A 25,576-nucleotide genomic window follows, 5' to 3' on the forward strand; every position below is an offset into this window, starting at 1 on the left:
ACAGCATTAAGATTTCCACCAGTGGTGTGTCTGCCATTACAGATTGAGTCTTCCTTATTTGGAATTCCGAAATCCAAAATACTCCAAAATCCAAATTTGTCCACATAAGTGGCTGAGATAGTGGCCCGGTACACATGGGCCAAAAATGATGTGGCGCCAATACTAGGGTTCAGGAGTGTGCAGCAACCGCACAGTCCCGAACCCTAGTACGTATAGGTGGGGCCATCTTGATGCAGCACCATCCATATGGCACATGCGTCTGTGACATGTCTTGTGTGATGCGTCAAAATGGCGTGGTGCACAAGACACGTCACCATGATGCCTCAGGGCGCAAATTGCATATTGGCAGCATCGTGGGAAAGGAGCTCCATTTTGAAGGGATTGTTGTCACAGCCGTGCAGTTGCTGCGGCCACGATCTGGAGGAGAAAGGGACGGCCTCTGTGTGCTCCTTTCTCCTAATCTGTACTGGGCCAGTGACACCTTTGCTTTCTGATGGTTCGGCATACACAAACTTTGTTTAATGCACAGAAGTTTTAAAATATTTTGTATAAATTTATCTTCTGGCTATGTATATAATAAGGTGTATATGAAAGAAAAATGAATTTCATGTTTAGACCTGGGTCCCATATCCAAAATACCTCACGGTGTATATGTAAATATTCTAAAACCTGAAAAATTCCAAAACTCCAATCATTTCTGGTCCCAAGTACAGTGGGCCCTTCCCTTACACAGCACACATGCACCCTTTGTTTGCTTGCCGCATGACTTCAGCGTATGCTTAACGCATGTATGGTGCACCTGTGTACAGTGTAAGTGCCCCGTATTTCACATAAGGGAGACTCAACCTGTATAAGCAAGGCTGTTTAAGTTCAAAGTGACTTTCACCAGAGCCCATGTGAATATATATGCACATGAGGACACAAACTGCTAAAATATAGGAGTGAATGGAGAATTTCCCCTCTTGTTTAACTGGACAATGGTCTTTGGCTTATCTTTATAGTTTTTCTAGATCCATGTCAACAGCAGATCTGTGTTACTCACAGATAACTTCTGGCAGATCTGGTGATGACTCCTGAAGATTGTCAAGAAGAGGAAGAGTCAGCTGGATCACTCGGCAGTGTCTCACAAAAGATGGGAAAGTGGTGGCAGTGTGTCAGAGCACTGCTCCACATCAGTTAGGGTAACATCACCACTGGGGTAAGCAATTGATTGACATATACACTGTCCGAGTAATCAAGAACTGCAACAGATGTTGATAGCATTAGAAGCCCTAAATGGCATGGCACCTTGATACCTGAGGGAACACTTCCTATGTATGCCTGCTCAGGAATGGAGGTCTGTTGCAGGGGCCCTCCTCTGTGTCCCATTGGTGGGAGCAATATGTCGTTGGAGGACATGGGAGAGGGGTTTCTCTGCTGTGGCATGCTGGTTATGGAATACCCTCCCTTCAAAGGCTCAGTTGGTGCCAACACTGGTGCCATTCCAAAAGATGGCTTTTTATTGATACCTTTGGGGCCTAATTGATTTTATCCAGTTTGAACATGTACAATGCTTGGTATTGTTTTAATCTATTTTAGCTGGTTTTAAATTGTTTGGTGTTCAGTGATAAATGATCTAATATATGTTTAGTATTTAAAAGTTATTGTTATTGTTATTTATTATTGTAAATTAATTTTATTGTACACTGTCCTAAGATCTTCAGATATAGGGTGGGATATAAATATTTTAATGAAATAAATAAATAAATAAATAAATAAATAATAAGGGAATCATATTAGCAACACACTGCTGCATAAGTATCAAGCAATGCTTCACTATAGGGAAGCTGCCCAAGGACCCTTTAAAAATTCTAATGTTTAGAGGAATTCCAGAAATTCCTTATTCTTTCACAAGATTCAGAAGGGGCGTACATGAAGGGTTTAGTGGAAGCAAGACTAATAGAGGAGCTGGATTATTGTTTTTTGAAAGCCTGTATACTGAAATTGGCAAACAGGAGAATTCTTCAGGTGCCTCTTCAGTGTCATCAATGTTTTTGCCCCCAAAGAGTTCTCAAACCTTTGGATTTATAACATGGAAAAATTCAGCATGTTTGGTAAGGGACAAATCCTGTCCCACTGTTCATACTGGCATTAAAAACAAGAGTCCTGTCTCTACAGGGAGAAACAATCAACCTAGCTCTAATATTGCCTTCCACATGCATACTCTTATTCAGCCTCAAAATATAGGAACCTTAAGGTGGGAAAGTAGAATGTGTGGTCCTCCAGATATAGTTGAACTGCAACTCCTATCATCCTTCTTCACTGGGTATTCTGGATAAGGCTTATGGGAGCTGCAGCCCAACAACATTTGGAGGACCTTGTGTCCCCCAGAGCCTGCCAAAGACAGAGCATAGCTTTAACTTTTTGATCAGGAAGGAAGAAAACCAAATCCAATCCAAAAAAAAGGAAGAACAATCAAGTTTTCCCCACATAGTGCCAAAATTCAGAAAAATGGATTCATGTTTGCAAAACTTCTCCAGTCTCAACTTAGCCAAACCTAAAACACAGAATCTCAGAAACACTTATATGGAGAAGGATATATAAATATGTGAAGGCTCTCAAGTTGAAACAGTAATGTTGTGTCAGCATGTGGAAACATTCATACAGCTGCATGCAGGGTGGAGGGTCAGATTAATTTGGAGAAAGTGACAAAGTCCATGGACTCCAGGGCCTGTTTAAAGGTTGCTTGGCTTGAGTTAGTAGTGTGCTTGTGTGTGGTTCTTCCCCTTCCCCATCTTCTAGTGAGATGGTTGCCAAGATACAAGATAGGCATACAATAGAATATGCCTATAGGGTATTCTGAGTAGAGCTGGCGAGGAATCTGCTGCCTCATTTTCCTGCCCTCAAGCCCTACTGGGGAGAAGCCTGCATAGCATCTTGCCTCTGTTTGGACATATCACTGCCAAGACAAATGAGTTCAGCATCACAGCAATGGGAACAGAAGAACCGTAAAAATAACCATAGAAATTTCTCTTCTTTCTGATTACAAAGATATAAAAATGTATAAAACCCTACCCCTGACCTTCCATCTGCAGCCACCCCACACTTTCATGTTTGCACAGAGTTCAGAAAGGTTTCAGAAAGGAAGATTTCAATTGGTTTGTTTTGGATATGTAATGGGGATGTGTGTTCATGGTATGGTTAATTCCCCCCCCCCACTCCCAATTTGGGGTTCTCTCTCTGAGCATGGAGAGTGGCCAGTGTGGCACAGAGGGACACCTTAATTCCACAGCCAGGTCTGTGTTTTGCCTGACTCTCACCACTCGAGTTCTCCACTGCTGAGTGCTGGGGGAGGCCACGATTGATTTGGGGCCCCAGTCAGATGCAGTCCTTTGCTTGTAGGCACCCAGAGGCATCCCAATCCTCTGTGGAAGTGTCTGGCCTGGCAATCATTCCTGCTTTTTCCTTGGTTCTTACAGCAGTTGCTGGGCTCCTCAGGAATGACCTTCACTTCTTGTAACTCTTCTCAGGAGAGGCAGGGAAAAAGAAAAGCATAATTAAGTGAGTCCACTAGGTAGCATAAACATCGAGTGCATTCAAAATCAGCTCAGTACATCAGTGGAAATCTACCACCACTCCACCCATTATGTTGATAGTTCCCAAAGGACTGGGGCTGGGATTAAGACAGCATGGATGAATCAGAGGCTAGGAAACATGACATATTATAGTTGTAATCATGGAAACTTTGCTGCAGGATCCTTGCATTTTTGAACCATTAGTTGCACTCCCACATATTTTCAAATTTTCTATATAGGCTAGAAGCTTTCTGAAAGTGAGTTTGGAAGGATGTCAAATTCTGTATCCACTGGTAGCGTGTGGTCTGAGCAGAGGTAGGGCTCATTCTGCAGTGATAAGATGAAGCATTCCCAATCCACTTGAACCTTGCGGTGCAGGTGTCTGAATCCTAGTGTAGACTCTTAGACTAGAGAATACAAATGGCTCTGTTCAATGCACAACATGATTGACTTGCCCCACTGAAACCTTAATTGACAAGAAAACCTAAATCGAGACACTGGTGCCTCATTATACAGTTACACCAGTGTGGCTTTTCTGAATACCATATATAATTAACTATAAGTCGACCTCATGTATAAGTCGAGGTCAGGTTTTGGGGGCCAAAATTATGGATTTTCCCATGACTCGTGGATTGAGGTAGGTTGAGGGTAAAACTTGGAGACTCCTTCAGTGTGAGTATGTGTGCGTATGGCAAGAGACTCTCATTGAGTTTTTTTGCTTCATCGCTTCAGCTTTCGTTTCAACAAGATTTGCGGGCAGGAGGGGGGCTCTTCAACAAACAGCAATAACAATCAATCACCAAGGACTCTTTCTGCTGGGCTTCAGAGAGAAATAAACTCTTCTCCAAATGGCAAGGGAAAATCTGAAAGAGCTGCTATCACATTTCCATAGTGACCTGTAAATAAGTCGACCTGGGATTTTGGGGTCAATTTTTGGTCATCAGTATTTAGACTTGTAGACGAGTATATACAGTATTTCCAGACTGAATAATGCTACTGATGTGTGTGCCTTCAAGTCATTTCCAACTTAGGATGACCCAAAGGTGAACCTATCATGGGGTTTGCCTGGTAAGATTTGTTCAGAAGTTTGCTATTGCCTTCCTGAGGCTGAGAACATGTGACATGCCTAAGGTCACCAATGGTTTCATGACCAAATGGAGAATCAAATTCTGGTCTCCAGAGTCATAGTCCAGCACTCAAACCACTATGCCACACTGGCTCTCATGTTACTGATACAATCTGTTGCCCCATACAGACAGGTCAAAATAAAGCTGCTTCTGGTCACTTTGGAGGTTTGCTGTTTAAATGATGCATGCACCCTATGAGTCCAGAAGCTGTGCCAAAGCTGTGCTCCAGTTCTTAGGACTGCATTGTAGCTTTAACATGGCTTCCGGACTGTTAGGATGCATGCATCATTTAAACAGCATACCTCCAAAATGACTTGAAGCAGCTTTATTTTGATCTGTCTATGTGGGACCTGTGATGTTCTGAAAAAGTGTCCCAATTGGACAAAATATTCACACAGAGATAGCAATGTTTCATGTTTTAGTACACCAAATGTGTCCTAGGCCTTTGCTTATGAGAAGATGTGCTTTAAAGAAAGGATGAGCACTCTATTGTCTCCAGTTTCTACTTGGTGCTTCTAGATTTGGCTTTTCTCATGCAATCTCCTAGCTTTGTTCATGAGATTTTCTGGAAGGAGTCCAAATTTCATATTCCACTTGCAAGAAACTTTCCCATGTTTTACTACTGCTTTTTCTTTTTTTTCAGTCTTGGATATCTTTTTTTTAAAAAAAAAAAAACCTTTTCAGGCAGAAAAGACTGAACAGTTGCACAAAACCTTTTGTAGCTCTGGTCCAAGATCTCCATCATTTAAGGTGGGAAGAAAAGCACTACCAGACCTTGCTACCCTTCTCCATCCTCCTGAGAATGAGACAGGGGGCAGGGGGCACCTCCAAATACCTGGCTCAGAGGGCTCCTTCTTCAGAGCCATGCATTGCCTGTGAGCCTGCTGAGCCAGGTGTTTGGGGCCTGACTGGTTCTAAAGAATCAAACTCTTCAGTGCAATGACAAAGCTGGTGCGAAGGTCATAAGTGGCACAGTTTATTGCCCTGGTGGTCTACCAGGATGCAGGTCACTTTGCCTAAAAGGGGGGGGGGGTCAGACTGACCTTATTTGAAGCCCTTTGTAAGATGAATAATTGGATTCTCACAGGGCAGTCTAGCTCCATAAGACTGAGTCATTCAGCTGAATCTACCATGTGCCCCATGAGAATTCACCACTGTTATTTAATGCATTCCTTTTTTGCAGGGAACCTTAACATTTTCACTTGGGATGGGTGGGATTGGGTGAGCAGGGAGTGATATCTTTAACCAAGTATTCTTAACACATCTTCCGTGTGTTGTTATTGTGTGCCTTCACATTATTTCCAACTTACAGTGACTCTAAAGCAACCCTATCATGTGGTTTTCTTGGCAATTTCTTCAGAGGGAGTTTGCCACTGGCATCCTCTGAGGCTGAAGGAGTGTGACTTGCCCAAGGTCACCCAGTGTGTTTCCACAGCTGAGCTGGAATTTGAACCCTGGTCTACAGAGTCATAGTCAAACCACTACACCACACGTACAATTCCAAAACTCTCTATGAGAATCTATGGGTGCATCCACAGTCTAGAAATAATGGAACCCGACACCACTTTATGTGCTGTAGGTCCATTCTATAGAATCCTGGGATTTGTAGTTTTACAAGTTCTTGTAAAAGCTAAAGAGTGAGTGCTGATGCTTCACAAAACTACAAATCCCAGGATTCTGTAGGATGGAGCCATGACAGTTAAAGTAAAAGAAGAGCCCTTCCTCAATGGCATCTGACTCCATCTGGCCTAGGAGGGAGTGAAAATACAGACCCAGTGCCATTGGTCCTATCCTTAAGAAGCAGAGCCCTCCCTCCAGTCCATCTCATGCCATCCGGCCATGGAGGGAGAGATGCAGGCTCAGCTCCATTGGGCCTGGCCAAAACTAAGAAGAGCCCTCCCTCCGGTCCATCTGCCTTGGTCCAGGCCTCAGAGGGAGAGAAAAACCTCTGGACCTGATCCCCTTCCCCACCACCATTCCCTTCTCCTTTTGTGTCGTATCTTTTTAGATTGTAAGCCTGAGGGCAGGGAACTGTCTAATTAAAAATAATAATTGTAAGCCATTCTGATAGCCTTTAGGGCTGAAGAGAGGGGTATAAATACCATAATAAAAATAATTAAAAAACTGTCTTATTTCTACACTGTGGCCCTTCATTATTAGGGTGATTTTTCAGGTCCCTATCAGTGGAAATGGCAGCTACAGTCATTCCATTACTATAATCATCGTCATCATCATCATCATTATTGTCATTGTCATAATCAATTAGATCCATAATCTACCAGGTGTTATTGACTTGAGTTTTTGGACCATCAACGATTTGGATCTGTCATTATTTCATTGCTTCTTTATGAGATGGCAGCAGAGTTCCTCTTAATGAATGTTGGCTACCATTCCCAGCCCTCCATTCTGTTCCAGAATATCATTCAACTATTCTGACATGGCTTTGAGGTAGAAAATTAAAGATTTGATTTCTACTCCACAAGCATATAACACCTCATAATGATTTCAAATCATTCCACAGCATTTTCTCAGAGGAATTCAGTTAGGAAAAACAGCAACTGATAATTTGGGGGGGGGGGGGGGGGTTTGAATGAAAAAAAGATCCATGTATGTCAATTACCAATAAGGTCCAGCAAGCCCTTTGTGCAGTTTCTCAGCCTTACCCCCACCCACAACAGCCTCTCTCATTTTGATCTGAAAGTTCCCCACTGAGAAAGTTCATCTCAGTCCTCATATACATAAGGTCATAAAATCACATAGGGTGATGGTGAATCTCAAGCACAGAGAGCAAATGAAAGACAGATCAAAGTATGTCTTATGAGAAGACTATAGTCTTCTGGAAATGTTATGACCTTCTGAAGTAAACTTCTCTCAAGATCACCTTGCTTCTCTTCAACAGAGATGCACAATTTGAACATAGCCACCTTACTAGATAATCCACAGCCTGAAGTGGCCCAAGGAGAGAAAATGTTCCCTCAGAAGGAGGAGCCACTTACTCTGAGTCTGGTGACAGCTCGGAAATACTATGAGAAGTAGCAGAGCGAGGTGGTGAAGGGCATGGCATGGAGGGCATGGAGGGTGTGGACGACATCTGTGCCACAGAAGGTGTGGTTTGCGGGCCTGAGGGAGTACTGGATGATTGCACAGAGGATAAAACAGAAGAGTTAAAAGAGGCTAGGATGGAAGAAAGGATATCTAATTGCTCTGTAGAGGGGTGACGGCTGGGGACCGCTTCTAGATTTTCTCTAGAAGGGGACCTTCTGGAGAGGAGTTCAAGGTTTTCTCTAGAAGGCTGCTGTCTAGAAAGAGGCTCTAGATTTTCCCGAGGAGCCTGCCTGCTAGGCACTATGTCCAGATGCTCTCTGGAATTAGATCTTCTGGAAAAAAAGTCCAGCTGTTCTCTTGATGTTTGTCTAGCTGATGCTAGTTGGTCCCTTGAAGGCTGCCTTCTAGAAAGCAGATCCAACTGTTCTCGAGAAGTGTCTCGACTTAGCAAAGTGTCCATGTGATCTCTAGAGGCTTGTCTATTAGGCATAGTGTTTAGCCATTCTCTCGAGATCTCTCTTACTGCTCCACCACAGTCTAGTTGTTCTCGTGACCCAAATCTACAAGGCAAAATATCTAGATGGTCTCTAGATCCCTGCCTCCTGGGTAGAGTGTTCCTGTGATTCCTCTGATTGTGTCCAGTAGATATTTCACCTAAGTTTTCTGTAGACCCATGCCTGCTGGGTATGCTTGCAAGGTGCTCTCTAGACCCATGTCGACTGAGGATTGTATCCAGGTGCTCCCTTGATCTTGGCCTGTTCAGAATGGTGTCCAGTTGTTCCCGGGACCCATGATGGCTGCCTACAATTTCTAGGCACTCGCCAGAATCATTTCGGCTCAGCTGTTCTCTGGACATCTGCCTTCTCATCAGCATGTCAAGTTGCTCCCGGGAAGAGTAACGGCTTGCCGGTTGAGAAAGACTGCCTGCACCCGAATAGATCCTGCCATAAGAAGCAGCAGGAACAGCCCTATGGCCCAGGGTGGAGGTTTTGTACCAGGAAAGGTCATTGGTCATTCTCCCCACAGATGACAGGCCTTGCAAAGCTGGAGGGTACTGGAGGCGATTCTTCAGGATGCCTACAAAGGGAAGAAAAATAATTAAAAAATGGATTCTATGGGTTTGCCATCCCTCCCACACCATCACCTAGAATGTACTTGGTTTTATTTGATTCCAGAAGCTAATCAGGGTTAGGCCTTGTTAGTTATTTACATGGGAAACTACCAGGGAATACCAGGAACTTTTGGATAGGGCTAGGAAAGGAACCTATCTGACACCCTGATCATAGCTGTCAATCACAGATGAGTGATTGACTGAGTGATCAAGTAGTTCCTCTCCTATGCTTTATTTCTATGATCATATCACATTTCTCCTTATGCTTGAAGGAGAAAGATTTCCTGCACTCTAGAATAATTTCAGTCTCACCAGCTCTTTAGCTAAGGCTTCTTCAACCTAATGCCCTCCAGATGTTTGGACAATAATCATTCAGGTAGGAATGGTTATAGTAGTAGACCAACACATCTAGATGGTATCAAATTGGAGAAGCATGCTTCAAGCCTGTCTATACCACGTCTCCACTTTCCTTTTATGTTTCTTTCTCCCTGCTTTGCTTTTGCCAGTCCCATCTCATGGTAGTTTGTATCTGCTTCTTTTACTTCTGTTGTCTTTGCATTTTTATGTCTGCAACATGCTCCTTTGGCCTCCTTCTCTGTTCTGCATTCAAATTCCTCTTTAAGGTTTACTTCTCTAACACTCTTCCTGAATCAACCCAGCCACCACTCCTTTGTTCCCTCAGACTCACTTTTCTTTACCCACTGTAAATCCCACCATTCTTGTATTGTTCATCTAATGTGGGTGGGAAGACTCTCTGAGGGACTAAGGGCAATTCTGCCAGTTTGGGCATACAAGTTAGCTGAAGAATTTTGATTTCAAATCCTTAGGGACTGTGCACTCTCAGGGGTATTCACCTTTCTATAAAGCAAGAATGCCCATGCAGAACTAGTGTTGTGTTTTTTTAGAATTTAAAATTCAATAAACCCACATGTCCCCTTCTCACTGGTCTGTGTTAAACGAGGATTTCTAGTTTTCTTTGTTGACTGTGCATTCTTCTTGCAAAACTGCTGATGAACACTCAATCAGCTTATTTTTAAGCAGAAAATATGGATTTTCTCAGAGCTAGGCTATACCTTGTCTATTAAATGGAGACAACATAGCTATTATGTAAAGTAGAACTGGAGCAGGGACATAGCCAAGGGAGGGGGGGTCCTTGGGGTCCAGACCCTCCCTTCCATTATATAAAATGAATGGTGCGTGCTGCCGCCGCCACACCCAAGCCCCATTATAATGGTGGCACTTAGTCTGGATCCCCCCCTTCCAAAAACCTGGCTATGTCCTGACTGGAGCAAGGCTAGCATGAGGAGGAAGAGGAGGCACAGGGCTCATGAAGACTTTGCACTACTAGAGTTTGGAGCTTCAGCAAAGATGCAACTCAGATCAGTGCTTGGAGATTACATATTGAAAGCAATGTCATTACTTGTAACTCACTGCTTTTTTGATTTAATGAGGGGCAATGTTTTACTTTGGACTGTTTTAACAAAAATGAGACAATTGTTAGTATTTTGTATAACATTAATATTTAGTCATAACTGCAGAAATATTAAATTGAGGGACTTTGGGTGAATTTTAACAAGTAACAAGTAATGTTTTCTAGGGGGATAACATTGTCAATAACATAGTAATAGCACATTTTCTGTGTAATGACTAATAAGCAATATAAAAGTACAGTACACCCTTGTCTTACGTTGTGAATCTGTTCCAGACCCCTCTGCATAAGGCAAATAGTTTGTATGCTCGAGCCCCATTGAAAATAATGGGGCTCGTGCATAGCATGCGTACCATTGCAACCCCGTTGGTGCGGCTTTCAGCATAAGCTGAAAGCTGTGTAAAAGGCACCTACGTATGACGTGGGCGCACTGTAAAGGTAAAGATTTTCCCTTGACATGAATGTCTAGTCATAACCGACTGTAGGGGGCGGTGCTCATCTCCGTTACTAAGGCAAAGAGCCAGTATTATCCAAAGACGATTCCGGTGGTCATGTGGCCAGCATGACTGCATGGAATGCTGTTATCTTCCCACTGAAGTGGTACTTATTTATTTACTTGCATTTGCATGCTCTTGAACTGCTAGGTTGGCAGTAGCTAGGACTAGTAACGGCAGCTCACTCCGTCCTGCAGCACTTGGGCTGTCAACCTTACGAATTTTACAATTGTCAGAATTGGTGTCTTAACCACTAAGCCACTGCATCCCTAATGAGCAATATAATTCAAAATAACTAACTAATATGCAACAGTATTTGTGTGTTTCCAAAGTAATGATTCAAATTCTGGGTCAAACAGAAGGTTGAAGTGCCTCCGTATGAGGAGCTGCCCTTCCTTGGTTCTAGTCAGGCCCTAATCTACTCAGGTGCTTTCATGAGCTTCCTGTCCCTATCACTAACAGACTAACATGTAGCTAATAGGTATCTTACTAGTGGCCCTGAAATTCCTGTCCAGCATTCCATCTCATCCATTCCTGCCACTTTGGGGAAAATGGGTGTGGGAGAGACCACGGAGTCCAGTTGAGTCCAGTTGTCTGGCACTGATATTAGAGGGTCTCATAACTGTCATGTTTGGTTCTGAAGACTCCTCAGGGTCACTCAGGATATGGAGTGTGCTGGGATGGGGATTCCTGCTTACCCTGCTCATCTTCCAAGGATATCTCAGGCTTCATTCATGGGCAAGGTTGAATGCTGATACCTTGCATTATCTGAGACCTTGTAGAATTGTCCATCAAAGTACACAGTAGTAAGGTTAGAATGAGGAAATAGCAACTTGATTCAAAGTAATCCAGTAAATTTTGTGGTTGGGTAGTCCAACAGTCTTACAGTTGCACCCTATTGACTCTGCGTTCATTCTCCTTACCTTTCCTCTGTCGGTGGGTCTGGGTGAGAGAATTCTCATCCCCACTGGTCAAGGCCAGGTCCGGCTGGTTGTTGTTGGCAGCATCCTTATTAACATCAAATCCAAGTTTCCGCTCTGAGCCCCATTTTTGGAGGGAGCAGGGATGAACTTCACATTCGCCCAGTGCTGGCCAGTAGGACATCAAGTCATTGCCATCTACATCTGTGGAAGGACATTGCAGAATGCCAGGTATGTGTGGTGTGTATCAAGTATATCCCACTAATTGGTGAATCATTTTGCCATGATATTGGATAAGTGCTGAAGGATAGCGGATAAGTCTCATTCTCTGCAGAAGGTGGTAGAGAACCTGCCTGAGTGATAGACTGTTAAATTTTATTGGTATGGTACTCCAGCACTGTTCAGCTAGGCAAAGCCAATAACAAATGTCCATTGCCTGAGCTGCACCCATACTAAAGATAATATATCAGCCATCAAAGACATAGGTGTTGGTCTGGAAAATCAGTATGCAAAAGGGTCTTGTAGCACCTTTGAGACTAAGGCGGGATACACACCGCCATTTAGTACGTATAGAATACGTACTAGGGTTAGGAAGGGGCGGTGCTTCCGCACCCCCCTAACCCTAGTACGTATTCTATACGAACAAGATGGCGGCGCCCCTTCCACATGGGCGCCGCCATCTTGACGTATCGGACGCTGAGCGTCCGTACGCGTCGCGCCGCTTGTGACGTTGCGAGCGCGCCCCTGGCGCCTCGCTACGTCGCAAACGCGACGGAAAAAGAAGCTCCATTTTGGAGCTTCTTTTTCGGTCCGCGCGGGAGTCGGGCCGTCTGAAGGCTCCGGCTCCCCCGCGGACCTACTGGCGGCGGCGGCAGACCGCCGCAAATCGGCGGTCTGTACCCCGCCTAAGTGAAAGAAAGAAGTTGGTAGCATGAGCTTTTGTAGACTTTTATAGACATGCATCAGAGGAGGAAGTTGGCTCAAGTCTACAAAAGCTCATGCTACCAAGTTATTTCTTTCAGTTAGGCCCGGTACAGACCGCTGCTTCGCGGTGGCCTGGGGCCAAAATTAGGGCTCAGGAGAGCAGAGCATCCGCACGTTCTGAGCTCTCCAGGCACCAATTTGGGTGTGCATGCGTTCAGATGGCACATGTGTCAATAACATACTTTGTGCGTTGCATCCAAATGGTGTCGTGCACAAGAGACATCACCGCGCTGCTCCAGGGTGCTAATGGCGCTTTGGCAGTAGTGCAGAAAGGAGCTGCGTTTTGCAGATCCTTTTTGGAGTGGATCATTGCCACACCCATGCAGTTGTCGCGGCAATGATCCATGGCAGAAAGGGGGGCATCTCACTGTCCCTTCCTGCCCATCCGTACCAGTGCTACAAGATCCCTTTGCATACTATATCCACCCCCAGTTCAACCCCTTAAGATATCTGCAGTGATCTCAGTGCACCTTCATGAGTTGGAAGAGACCGTGCACATGTACAGATGATAATAACGTTTTTTTCATGGATTAAGTTTATTTACATGCACTTGTTTTCTTTGCAACAAAACGGAAGCCTCCTGATCAAACCAAAATCCTCTGTCAGTAAACACTATTTATTTCAAGTGGGTTCTGCATACATTATCTATATCTATACCTACATCTATATCTGTATCATCCATTTTTAGTACTATTTTTGAAATCCATATTATGTTTAAGATGCTTCTTTCACATTTTCTCATTTTCTATTTTTTCTTGGTATATAGCACATAGCACAGCTTTGACTCAGGCCTGCGTTGTCCAGGTTGGCCCAGTGGGCTCAAACCTGGGACTCAGTCTGTTCTTGGTCCAGCAGTACTTGCCTTTGGGGGTGGTATTTGAAGGATTGGTGAGGAGCCTCTCGCTGTGTGCTGCCCTTTTAAACTGGCGTTGGAACCTGCCCCGGAGATGTACATTCTCCTCACTCTCTGATGATGGGATTGAGAGGCTACGTTCCTCATCGAGGGAGAGATCACTGTCTGAATCAGAGTCTTGATCTGAGCAAGATAAATGACATTTAGAAAGAAAAGAGGGCTGAGGGAGCAGCAGTTTCGTTCTGAGACATGATGGCTAATAGCTTCCCAATACATACATTGTCTTCACACAAACAACGAGAGAGGTATAGAAGCCTGGGAAGTGAAACCATGGTTTATTGCATTAATAACACTGGCACTCGTATCAGGCATTCAAACTCTCTCAAGAACAAAACATAAAAATATTTCACAAGTCACTATGGTAGCAAAAGCAAATTGGGGTTTTTTTTTGAGCAAGGAAGACACTGCTGGGAGAAATTTGCTATTGCTTCCTTCCCTAGCAAAGTCGGAGCATGATCACAGAGTTAAATTGTTCTTGCAGCAAAAGGATTGTTAAATGCTCTGTATATACATAAAACAAGAAGCAAGGTACCAAACAGCAACAAAAATATTTCTTGTATTGGGGTTTTCTCTTTAGGTTTATTTGTGTTTGCACACATTGCATTGCCTTTCATACAGACTGCCACATTGGAAGCAACTTTACCTGGTCCTGCATCACGATGGAACATGGCTACGTCAAGGTCAGTGGGACCAGCATGATTCAGCAAATTGTGATCCAGAGCTGAGCCTTGATGTGTCATCATGTTATCTCTGAAATCCACAACGGAGAAAACAATCAGAACTTGCATCTTTCACATCAAGTGAGGGACTATAAACTGGGAGTGAAATAGAAGCTCTTGGTCATCTCTTCAGAGCCAAGACCTATCTGAGACCCCATGATGACTGTCATTTAGATAAATGATATTCAGGCTAAAGATCTGTTGGTCCTAATCAGTGTAAGGACACTCCTAATGAATTTACAATGTTCTTAGTCTTTGTTCTTATGCACACAGAGTATAAACTAAGCAACGTGCCAGTGGCATGGAACAACTGCAAAAAAGGCTTGTAGGTCTACTCCATGGACCCCATTAGGATACAAGATTATGGTCTGCACATCAGTTTGTAAAGTTCCATCAAGAGAACAACCAGAATTATCAGAAGATTGGAAGAATTCTACTTCATGGAAAAGTTACCAGATCCTAGCCTCTTTAAATTTATAAATAAAAGTTTATATGAATAAACTTAACCAAGCTAAAATAAATGAATAAGGGGAGACATTTTTATATTATGAATGGTGTGGAGAAGGTGGATAAACAGAAGTTACTCTCTCTCTCATATACTAGGCTTTAATAATGAAGCTGAATGGTGGCAGATTAAGGAAAGAGAAAATGAAATACTTTTTCATTAGACCATAATTGAACTATAGAATTTACTTCCATGGGATCTGGTGATGCACACTAGGTTAGAGGACTTTAAAGGGGATGAGACAACTTTTAGGATGATAAAGCCATCTGTGACTACAATTCATGATGGTTACAAGCTATTTCTAAAAGCATCTGGATATTAGTTGCTAGGAAACAAAACCATGAGAGGGTTCTTGCTCTCATTTTGCACTTGTGCACTTGTTATGAGCAGCTAGCTGGCCACTGTGGAGTTATAAGGGTGGATGGAAAGAGAAATCTTAAGAAAACCCAAAACATTGTTATCCATCAATCAAGTCAGAGTCACATTTTTTGTCTTTTGCCAAATAAAGTTTCCGCTGTAAACAACTATCTAGTTCACTCACTGGACTAACAATAGGAGTACAACCATAACTATGAGTTCTCAGTGAAACTGTGGATGACCACATAGCAGGAAAAGCAAAGGAGCAAACTCTTGTGGGTGATAGCAGAAGTAATGTCCCCATTGTTATTCCATATGCCTTCAAACCAAGGCAGGCCCTCCCATTAGCTAGAGCTAGGCAACTGCATCAGGCAGCAGATGCTAGATACAGCAATGTCACCCCTGTTCCAGCTTTAGTAGATGGTTATAGCAGGGCATGCCAACATTGTTAGCCTTACGCAGAACTATGTCTTGGGCAAGCCCTGTTTCAGACTCTTGTTCACAAGCAGAGGTATCACATCTGTGAAAGACAGCTTCCATTTCAAGATAAACATGAACTCACAAATACATCTCCACAGCTGAATGTTCTCAGGCATGCGAAAGAGGAGAAGGAGGAAATCCGCACCAGGATAGAAGCAGGTTATAACCATCACTGACAGATCTTATTGTCACATGCCTGAGCAGCAGGCAGTCTGTATCCAACCCAGGCTTTCCCAGCATCTTTTCAAGAACAGTGATAAGATCTGTTGGTGATGGTTACAACTCACGTCTATCCTGGCATGGATCTGGCATGCAATAATCTCCGAAGATGCATTCACACTGATTCCTACCTGAGGTAGCCTCGCTGACTAGAATGGGTTCGGGCTGAGCGCACACTGCTGACAGAAGAGATAGTAGAGGCTCCCAGGGTGATACGAATGAGACCACTCTCCTCAAAGAGGGCTGTGTTGTTGTAGGCATTGGGGCCCTGAGGTAGAAAGGTAAAAAGATGAAGGACCTTGTTTGAGATTCTTCCTTTGTTAGGAGGCCCCTTCCTTTAGGGAGTAAGCAAGAACCATACATTCCTTCAAGAATAGTGGTATAGCAAAGTCAGAAGACAGGACCCCCATAGTCTATGAGCACAGTTTTACATCTCCTGGGGATAGGACAGAATTAAGGCAAAGGCTGAAGCCTGAAGCAAGCTATTATCTTTCACTCAAATTATAAGAATACCAACTCTTACCTGACCACTTCTGGTAGCTTCCTCGCCCTGACCCTTCTTGCCAAGACAGGCTGATTTCCACGCTTCCTGTACTTCTTTGTTCAGCACACAGAACAGAGCCAGTACTGCCAAACCCTGTGGAGAGGAGAAAGATAAGCGTTGAATATGGAACACAGGAAACTGCCCTATACTCAATTGCACCATTGCTCCATTCAGCTCAGTATCATCTCCTCCAGACTGGCAGCATCCCCCCAGGCTTCAGAGAGAGAGCATCTTCCAGAATTACCTGGGAATGTCAGGGACAGAAACAGTGACCATTTGCTTTGTCATTAAATTATGGTCTTTCCCAACATTTGAGCCCTCAAAACTATTCAGATGGAATAGAATCAAAGGTAAGTAGAGTACAGGCTTGCAGGATCTGCTTTGGTGCTCAGTAGAATCCCAGAGCCTTATTGCATGAGAAAAGAAAGCCAAAATGGAGCAGGCGAGTAACAGCTTTCTCTGTGCCTCTCTATACACCAGGGGTAGGCAACCTTTTTGACCCAGGGGCTGGGTTGCTGTCCCTCAGACAACTGGGGAGCCGAAGCCAAAAAATAAATAATTAAATAATCAAATAATTATATAAATAAATAAACCGGGGCAAATGTAGAACAAAATTTTCAAATGGAGGACACTTTTTAAAAAAAAAATGGAAGACACGTGAACAAAATTTGCTATTTTTTTTTTAAAATGTTAATATAAATGCATGTTTCTGAGGCTTCTATAGACAGTTGCCCCCCTTGCCTCCCTTGCCTACCGCTTGCTCCCCCTTGCCCCCCGCTTGCCCCCTCTTGTTCCCCCTTGCCTGCCACTTGCCCACCTCTTCCTGATAGGCCAAAAGCCCCAGCAGCAATCGGCAGCAGGACCGGGCTGGGGCCAGTCCCAAGGCCTTGCCGGGCCGCATCCGGCCCACGGGCTGTAGGTTGCCTACCCCTGCCATACACCATCATAGTATTTCTGTCCTCTTCCCGAGGGAGATGGTCATAAAAGTGTTTCTTTTGTCAAACAGATTTTTCCAGTGCAACAAAAGACACACTTTCATTACCATCTCCCTCAGAAAGAGAATGGAAGTATTATGATGGCATGTGGAAAGGCACAGAAAATGTCTCTATCCTCCAGAAATCTGCTACCCTCCAGTGTCCACCCACTGGAACAAGATGGCCCCTGAGGACCTGTTCAGCCCAGGAATTTGTTTTTGATACCAGAAACAGAGCTTGAAAAGAGACCCTTTTGCACTCACATATATTCCTGTTTCCATCCCAGTGTTTCGTGGTCTCAGTAGCCTGATTTAAGTTTATTTTTGCTTTTGTTCAACCACTTGCAATTGGAACACCTTGTTGATCTAACTACATGTCCCAATTTACTGTCCTTGACAAATGAGATATGACAATCTACTTTCTTCCTCTTTGTTGTAGAATACACTATCGAAAAACCAAGTGTTGCTGCGGCGATGGGCATAAAGAAGCAGCCTCTGGCAGCTCTGCCCATGATCAGCTAGGGGCTGCAGCCACCACACTGCTCTCAAAGCGGGCTATTGTCACGGTCCTTAATGGGCTGCTGGCAAGGAGAAGATATTTGCCACTCCTTTTGCCGGCAGCTTCAGGCAACCTTAGGCAGCTCCAGAGCAGCTTCTGGCCATTCTGGGGATGTGCATCTTCTGTACACCACATCCCCAAAATGGCCAGAAGCTGCTCTTTTTGGCCCATCTGTTTCAGGCCATTGTTAACAATTTTATGGCGATGAGAAATCTTATTTTCTAAATAAATTATTCAGGGGTAGCCATATTGTCTGTGAAGCAAAGTGCAACAAAAGCAACAAGCAGCGATACTTTTTCTGAGCACAAAATACATTATGCAAGCTTTCAAAGTTTCACTGGCTTCCTCATCAGGCAAACATGTTAAAAATCATACAGAGAAAAATACTGAGTATGTTAGAGTCACAGGCCTATGTTCTGTCTGAGATGTTATCAGTTAAGATGATATTGAGGGATTTCAATGCAGGCAGAGGCCACTCCCCTTATGAACCATGTGAGGACTACAGACAAAGAGCTATGAAAGACATGCAGTACAATTTCAACTCTCATTATCAACAGAAAAGTAACTTCTCTTGAGATAAAGATGTCCCTGTCTTTTGAGAAACCAGTTACTCATTTTTTAAGGTGGAGAACATTGACTTTTTCAAGGAGTCTCTGTACTGTTACATCTGGGGAAGCTTTTAGGTACTGCCAAATTGTAGTCCCAAATTATAGTCCAACGAAAAAGCTGTGGAGTTCGCACAAAAAAGGCATTGCTGCATGTGGATTTTGGATTTTATTGTCTGAATGAATACTTCCACTTTCCACTAGAGGGCAAAATTGGTCTATGCATGAACCCAAGGCTGGAGTTGGTTTTCTGGGGGATGATTGTTCATTAAATGATTTTCATAAAATGTATTTAAATTATCTGATTATCTTGCTTCCAGCTAGGAGACTACCATCTAGCATTGCTAGATATACTATTTTGTCATATGCCTGTCATTTGGTGAACTTATTCAGCGCGCAGAATTTACAATGTGCTCTTTGCATGCTTCTACAAATATGCCAACTGTGTTGGCAAACTGATTAGATTTTTACATAAGGGAGCAACTTAACCAGAGCCTGGAGAGACAGTGGGTTGAGGGAGCCAATTTTTTTTTGCAAGACGTTCTGTTCATGCAGGGCTGGCCCAAGACATTTTGAAGTTTAACATAAAACAGAAGATAGTACTCCCCTCTATTCTAGGCAGCAGAATTGTCTCAAGTGACACCTTAGTGTTACTTTCATAATTTGAAAATGGTCCCTCATCACATCGGAGGGCAGCAGGAGATTCAAGAAAGCTCTGTCCTCCAAGAGAGGGGGAATGGTCAAGGGGATGAGGGAAAATAGCTGCCAATGCTGTCCCTCAGCATTTGCCTCATAATGGTAGAGTGCCAGCTTTGTGTATGAATGAGCACAGTCTGATGTTTCTCAAATAGCAGTACCCAAAGTGCATGACTCATGAGAGGAACAGTCAAGGATTTGGTATTGCTGCAGGGTAGTTCCTGCCAGAAGCAGGTCATCCTCCTCTCTGCCTAACTATCTTCATGATAGTATAGAGTGGTGTTACCTGAAGGCTGCAGAGGATAGTGTAGAGGTAGTGGAAAGCCAGGACACTGTTGTTGACAGCCAAGAGGCCAAAGAGCCAAGCAGTACTAATAACTAGAAGCAGAACGAAGGAGCTTCGCAGTGTCATGCTGGAGAGAGACAGGGAAGAAAGAGCCACCGAGAAGGACAGATACAGAGGTTAGAATCTATGGTCATTTGCACATCAGCTCAAGAGACACTACTACCTTAGCCCACTCTCCACCATCTACAATCCAGGTGTACCCACTAGGAATAGGCTCCTATAGTCCAACTCTACTGTGCCAGTGCACAAAGTAATGAAGAGGAGATTTTCTTGTCATAACCCAAGGAGTACAAAACAATACTAGCTTAGGATTGGCAAAACCCTAGGGTTCTTGCCTTGAGCAAACATCAGCTGTGGAGGGAGACAATCCAAATGACATTTGGAAGGCCAAAAAGGACAGAAAACATGGTGGGGTTGTTTTTAACAATCGGAATTGTGAGGAAAATGTAAAGGCGTTTATGGAGAGCAAGAAGTGATGCTCAGATCCTTGCCAAAAGAACAAAGAAAGTTTTGAGCTGAGCAGATCATTGTAACTAGTAAATACTCACAGAACAGATTTCTTCTTGGCTTCCTTCTGACCTGGTAAGCACAGCATCTTTGCCACCAGCAGAAACATCACTCCATTCATCTGGAAACAGACAGGCTAGTTAGGGACAGAGTAAGACAGTCCCCCTCTCAGTTCTGCCCTCCCCACAATCTCCCCAGTGAAAGCTGCTATATAGGGGTAAGACTGTATAACTAACATGGTCAGATCTCCGTCTTCCTAACTCCTATTCAGACACACAGCAAAGTCTAACAGAAAAGACCACAAACAATGATGTCATAAAGGCCAAATGTTCACATCCTGTTAAGATTCACAGATCTCCAGAGATAGAAGAGAATAGGTACAGGAAAAGGAGGAAGTAGGCCAATGGGAGTTGGGTTAGGTTCTGATAGGAAGGAAACAAGTTGTCAAACTCTAAACTTTTATGACAGGAAAAGGAAGCAGAGGAAAAGCAGAACAGGGACCAAGTACACTGAGCAATGAAAAAGGATATAGAATCCTGGTGCAAAGACTGAATAAATATGAGAAGAGCTTACCACAATGACAACAACAATAGGCCCTGCAAAACTCCAAATCAGTTTATCATGGATGGAAATCCAGCAGAAATCTGGGTTCCCATAACCCTCTGGATCCAAGCCAACTGATAACCCTGGCCAAAATGAAGGAGAAGGTCAGTTGTACAATGAGTTTTCCACATCCCTCCGCAATATACTTTCTGTATCTCTGCTGGTTCAATGCAAATCTGCTCCTTGCTTTTTCCCCCCTGTTTATTTCCTTGTCTCTAGTGTGAGTAGCAAAAGCTTCAAGCAGAACTTTCTAGAAACCTTGTTTTGGAGATGATACTCATAGGGGCCTGCAATTATACAGATGGTCAGTGGTAGTACTCCTGACTAGCACCCCAAAGGTGTCACAAAACTGGATTCTCCAAAGTATCTTTCAGAGGTGTAGGTGTGTTAGCCTGTTATTCCAAAAACAACAAACTGAGCACATGCACTTTTTTTATTGATTGAGCTGCAAAACATATAGTAGTTGATCAAACAAATCATGCTCTGTTTTCTCTATTTCTGGTTTGTTTTTCCAGTATCCTTTTTGTCAGATCTTGTTTCAGGGTGGGGAACTGAGGAAACAAGCCATAGACAAGCCCTTGGTGCAAGTTCAGATGTCAAAACAAGGCATGGGTTAAATGAGCCTGAGTTCAGAAGGCAGCAGCACATCATGCATTCAGACTATGGTTTGTGGCTGGTTGATAAACCGTGGCTTGTTACGGTAGCAGAGGTTGATTTACACATTACAACAAAGCCTAATTTTGGTAAAATATACCATGGCTTGTTGTGACAATCAAGCACGTTTAGTAGCATGTTAGACTGACAATGAGCAAACATAATTTGGTAGACCAATGCCTCTGTAGCAACTTTCTCCAATATGGCATACCAGTAAGCACGGCTGATAGGAATGAAGTAAACTGTACTTCTGCAGATCTGGATGAACAGCAGGTTGGTGAAAGCATACTTTATACCTTTGTTCCTAATTATGCAAGCTGACATGTCAGTTGACAGGTAATGTTTCCTGCTATAGAGAAGGCAAATCCGGTCTTCCTAAATGCCTCAGATTTCCTGTTGACTGATGGTGACCCCATGAATTTTATAGGGTTTTCTTAGGCAAGGAATGTTCAGACATGGGTTTTCCAGCTCCTGCATCTGAAATACAGCTTGCAACACCTGGTATTCATTGGCTAAATACCCTTTCATTTACCTGTAATAATGGCAGGGACCCCCCAACCAATGGCATAATAGAACCTCATAGCCCCATAGTTGATGTTGCGAGCTTCAGTCTGCATGCGGTAAATATGTAGGCCTTGCACAAAGAGCCAAGCAAAAGTTGAGAGGAAGAAATAGTGCAGCAAGATGGCAATCACAGTGCAAAAGAACTGGAGGAAAAAGAGGAAAAATCAACATAACAGTCAAGGGAATCCTCTAAAATAGCATGTCTAACCAATTCATTATTGTCTTACCTGGAACTAATATTTTCAACGATTCCCCTTAAGATTTCTATTTAATTTGGGGAAATAGAGAACACAATAGCACATCTCCTCTCTAACCTATGCTTCAGCACTAGATGTTGACAGGCATGTGTGAGAATTTCAAAGGATGTGAACTCTACACTTAGTTAGCCTACAATCCTCTCATTCTCCATTTGTTTTGCAAGTCGAATACTCCATTTTTAAAATGCCCTAGCTCATAAATTCCTGGCAGTTTATTTCCCGCAGGTGTTAACATCCCTTGCTGTTTTCAAAACTTTAACATTGCCCTTCCTCTTCTCACCTGATTTTCAGTACGACTGATACCCACGAGGAAGAGCAGCTCAGAGAAGAAGAGAGTGACAGAGATGTTGCAGTGAATGCCTCGAGTGTTGGACTTGAGACCTTTCAGGCAGATCAGGAAGGAGAATGTCAGCAGTAAGCACAGAAGGGAAAAGGACACCAAGGAATAGGTGACAATGGCCAAGGTCTCCAGGTCACCTTCCAGCTGCTACAGGGAGAAACCAAAGACAAAAGGAAACGTCAAAAAATGAAGTATGCATTATGCTAATATTTTTAGCCCACTTCTACATCAAAAAGGACTTCAAGCTGACGTACGAAATAAAAAAGCACCAACACAAAACAATTGAGGCATAATAAAAAAATAAACCAATATTTGTTGCTGTTGTTCATAGAATCATAGAATCATAGTGTTTGAAGAGACCACAGGGGCCATCCAGTCCAACCCCGCCATGCAGGAAATCCAGTCAAAGCATCCCCAATAGATGGCCATCTAGCCTCTGCTTAAAGACCTCCAAGGAAGGAGACTCCACTACACTCCGAGGGAGTGTGTTCCACTGTCGAACAGCCCTTACTGTCAGGAAGTTCTTCCTAATGTTGAGGTGGAATCTCTTTTCCTGTAACTTGCATCCATTGTTCCGGGTCCTGTTCTCTGGAGCAGCAGAAAACAAGCTTGCTCCCTCCTCAATATGACATCCTTTCAAACATTTAAACAGGGCTATCATATCACTTCTTAACCTTCTCTTCTCCAGGCTAAACATCCCCAGCTCCCTTAGTCGTTCCTCATAGGGCATGGCTTCCAGACCCTTCACCATTTTAGTCGCTCTCCTTTGGACACGCTCCAGTTTCTCAACATCCTTTTTAAATTGTGGTGCCCAGAACTGGATGCAGTATTCCAGGTGGGGCCTGACCAAAGCAGAATACAGTGGCACTATTACTTCTCTTGATCTAGACACTATACTTTTATTGATGCAGCCTAAAATTGCATTGGCCTTTTTAGCTGCCGCATCGCACTGTTCACTCATGTGCAACTTGTGGTCTACTTGGACTCCAAGATCCCTTTCACACGTAGTTTCATTCAGCCAGGTGTCCCCCATCCTATATCTGTGCATTTTATTTTTCCACCCTAAGTGCAGTACCGTACATTTCTCCGTGTTGAATTTCATTTTGTAAGCTTTGGCCCAGCTTTCTAGTCTATTCAGGCCATTTTGAATGTTGATCCTGTCCTCTGGGGTATTAGCTATTCCTCCTAATTTGGTGTCATCTGCAAATTTGATAAGTATGCTCCCAAATCTGTCATCCAGGTCATTGATAAAGATGTTGAATAACACTGGCCCCAGGACAGAGCCCTGTGGGACCCCACTGGTCACTTCTCTCCAGGATGAAAAGGAGACATTCTTGAGCACCCTTTGGATTCGGCCGGTCAACCAGTTACAAATCCATGTAACAGTTACCTTGTCTAGCCCACCTTTTACAAGCTTGTTTGCAAGAATGTCATGGGAAACCTTGTCAAAGGCCTTACTGAAATCAAGATATACTATATCCACAGCATTCCCTTCATCTACCAAGCTGGTAATTTTATCAAAGAAAGAGATTAGATTTGTCTGGCATGACTTGTTTCTCTGAAATCCATGTTGACTTTTTTTGATTATGGCATTACCTTCTAGATGTTCACAAACCCTCTGTTTAATGATCTACTCTAAAATATTTCCTGGTATTGATGTCAGACTAACTGGACGATAATTGTTGGGATCCTCTTTTTTCCCCCTTTTGAAGATGGGAACAATGTTTGCCCTCCTCCAGTCTGCTGGGATTTCTCCTATTTTCCAGGAGTTTTCAAATATGATTGCCAATGGCTCTGATATTACATTTGTCAGTTCTTTTAGTACCCTTGGATGTAGTTCATCTGGTCCTGGAGATTTAGGCGCGTTACAGACGGCCCCTTTGAGGTGGCCTGTAGGCGCTGCTTTCCCCGGTGTATCGGGGCCTCAGCTGCCAGATCGGCAGCCTCCGAGGCCCTGATCCGCCGCTTTCCAGGCTGCGGGGAAGCGGCAAAAGGCCGCTTCCCCACAGCCTGGAAAGGGGTGTCCTTGGGGCTTCAAGCCCCAAGGACACCCCGCGGCGGCGTGGAGGAGGAGAAAGGGTCCCTTTCTTCCTAGGACCCTTTCTTCCTTGCATCGCTGGGCGCAGCCATCTAAAGGCTGCGCCCAGCGACACAAATCAGGAAGTAGCTCCAAAACGAAGCTCCTTCTTGCTCCGTGGAAAGGGCGCACTAAGCGCCCTGGCTCGGAGCGACGACGTCACGTCCACGCCACCCCTATAGAGGCGGTGCGGTCGTGACGTCGTCATGGCAGCCCCCATGTGGAAGGGGAGCCACCATTTTGTACGGACTCAGTCTGTACTAGGGTTAGGGGCGTCCGGAAGTTACGCCTCTTTTTAACCCTAGTACGGACTGAGTCCGTACTTAAAGGCCCGTCTGTAACAGGCCTGTAATTCATTTAGATTAACAAGGTATTCCTCTACTATCTCTTTACTTATTCTGTGCTGAAATTCCTCTTTTCTGTCCTCTGCTCCATTATCCTCAGGTTGAGCACCCTTTTCCTTTTCTGAGAAGACTGAGGCAAAGAAGGTGTTGAGTAATTCTGCCTTTTCTCTGTCCCCTGTTAGGATTTTGCCATCTTTTCCACTCAATGACCCTACCATTTCCTCCTTCTTCCTTTTGCTGAGGACATATCCAAAAAAGCCCTTTTTGTTGTTCTTAACCTCTCTAGCAAGTCTGAGTTCATTCTGCGCTTTAGCTTTTCTGACTTTACCCCTACACATGCCTGCTATTTCTTTGAATTCCTTTTTCGTGATCTCCCCCTTTTTCCATTTCTTATACATGTTCCGTTTCAAACTTAGCTCGGTTGAAAGTTCCTTAGTCATCCATCCTGGTTTCTTGAGACACCTCCCGTTTTTCTTTCTTACTGGAACTGTTTGAAATTGTACCTTCAGTATCTCCCTTTTGAGGAACTCCCATCCATCCTGAACTCCCTTCCCTTTTAGTATTTCTGACCACGTGATCGCCCTCAATACTTCTCTAAGTTTACTGAAATCCGCTCTCCTAAAATCTAGGATGCGTGTCTGACTATGCTT

The 25,576-nt window shown here is 43.8% G+C and overlaps 1 protein-coding gene across 1 annotated transcript in view; it reads right to left on the minus strand.

Moving 5' to 3' along the window:
• Positions 1 to 376: 376 nt before the first annotated feature.
• Positions 377 to 25,576, minus strand: part of LOC149321439 (cadherin EGF LAG seven-pass G-type receptor 3-like) — a 107,047-nt gene continuing 81,847 nt past the window's right edge. The window contains exons 25-36 of the mRNA XM_089521649.1: positions 22,446 to 22,652; positions 21,877 to 22,051; positions 20,661 to 20,773; positions 20,129 to 20,208; positions 19,521 to 19,647; positions 16,381 to 16,494; positions 15,989 to 16,125; positions 14,221 to 14,327; positions 13,527 to 13,700; positions 11,684 to 11,884; positions 7,678 to 8,803; positions 377 to 3,501 (exon numbers count right to left, since the gene is read on the minus strand). Coding sequence (XP_089377775.1) covers positions 3,474 to 3,501; positions 7,678 to 8,803; positions 11,684 to 11,884; positions 13,527 to 13,700; positions 14,221 to 14,327; positions 15,989 to 16,125; positions 16,381 to 16,494; positions 19,521 to 19,647; positions 20,129 to 20,208; positions 20,661 to 20,773; positions 21,877 to 22,051; positions 22,446 to 22,652 — 2,589 coding nt within the window. The 3' untranslated portion in view covers positions 377 to 3,473. The remainder of the gene's footprint in view (positions 3,502 to 7,677; positions 8,804 to 11,683; positions 11,885 to 13,526; positions 13,701 to 14,220; positions 14,328 to 15,988; positions 16,126 to 16,380; positions 16,495 to 19,520; positions 19,648 to 20,128; positions 20,209 to 20,660; positions 20,774 to 21,876; positions 22,052 to 22,445; positions 22,653 to 25,576) is intronic.

Source organism: Sceloporus occidentalis, unplaced genomic scaffold, assembly GCF_023333645.1.
Source record: "Sceloporus occidentalis isolate IW3139 unplaced genomic scaffold, rSceOcc1.0.p SCAF_1, whole genome shotgun sequence".
Classification (NCBI taxonomy): domain Eukaryota; kingdom Metazoa; phylum Chordata; class Lepidosauria; order Squamata; family Phrynosomatidae; genus Sceloporus; species Sceloporus occidentalis.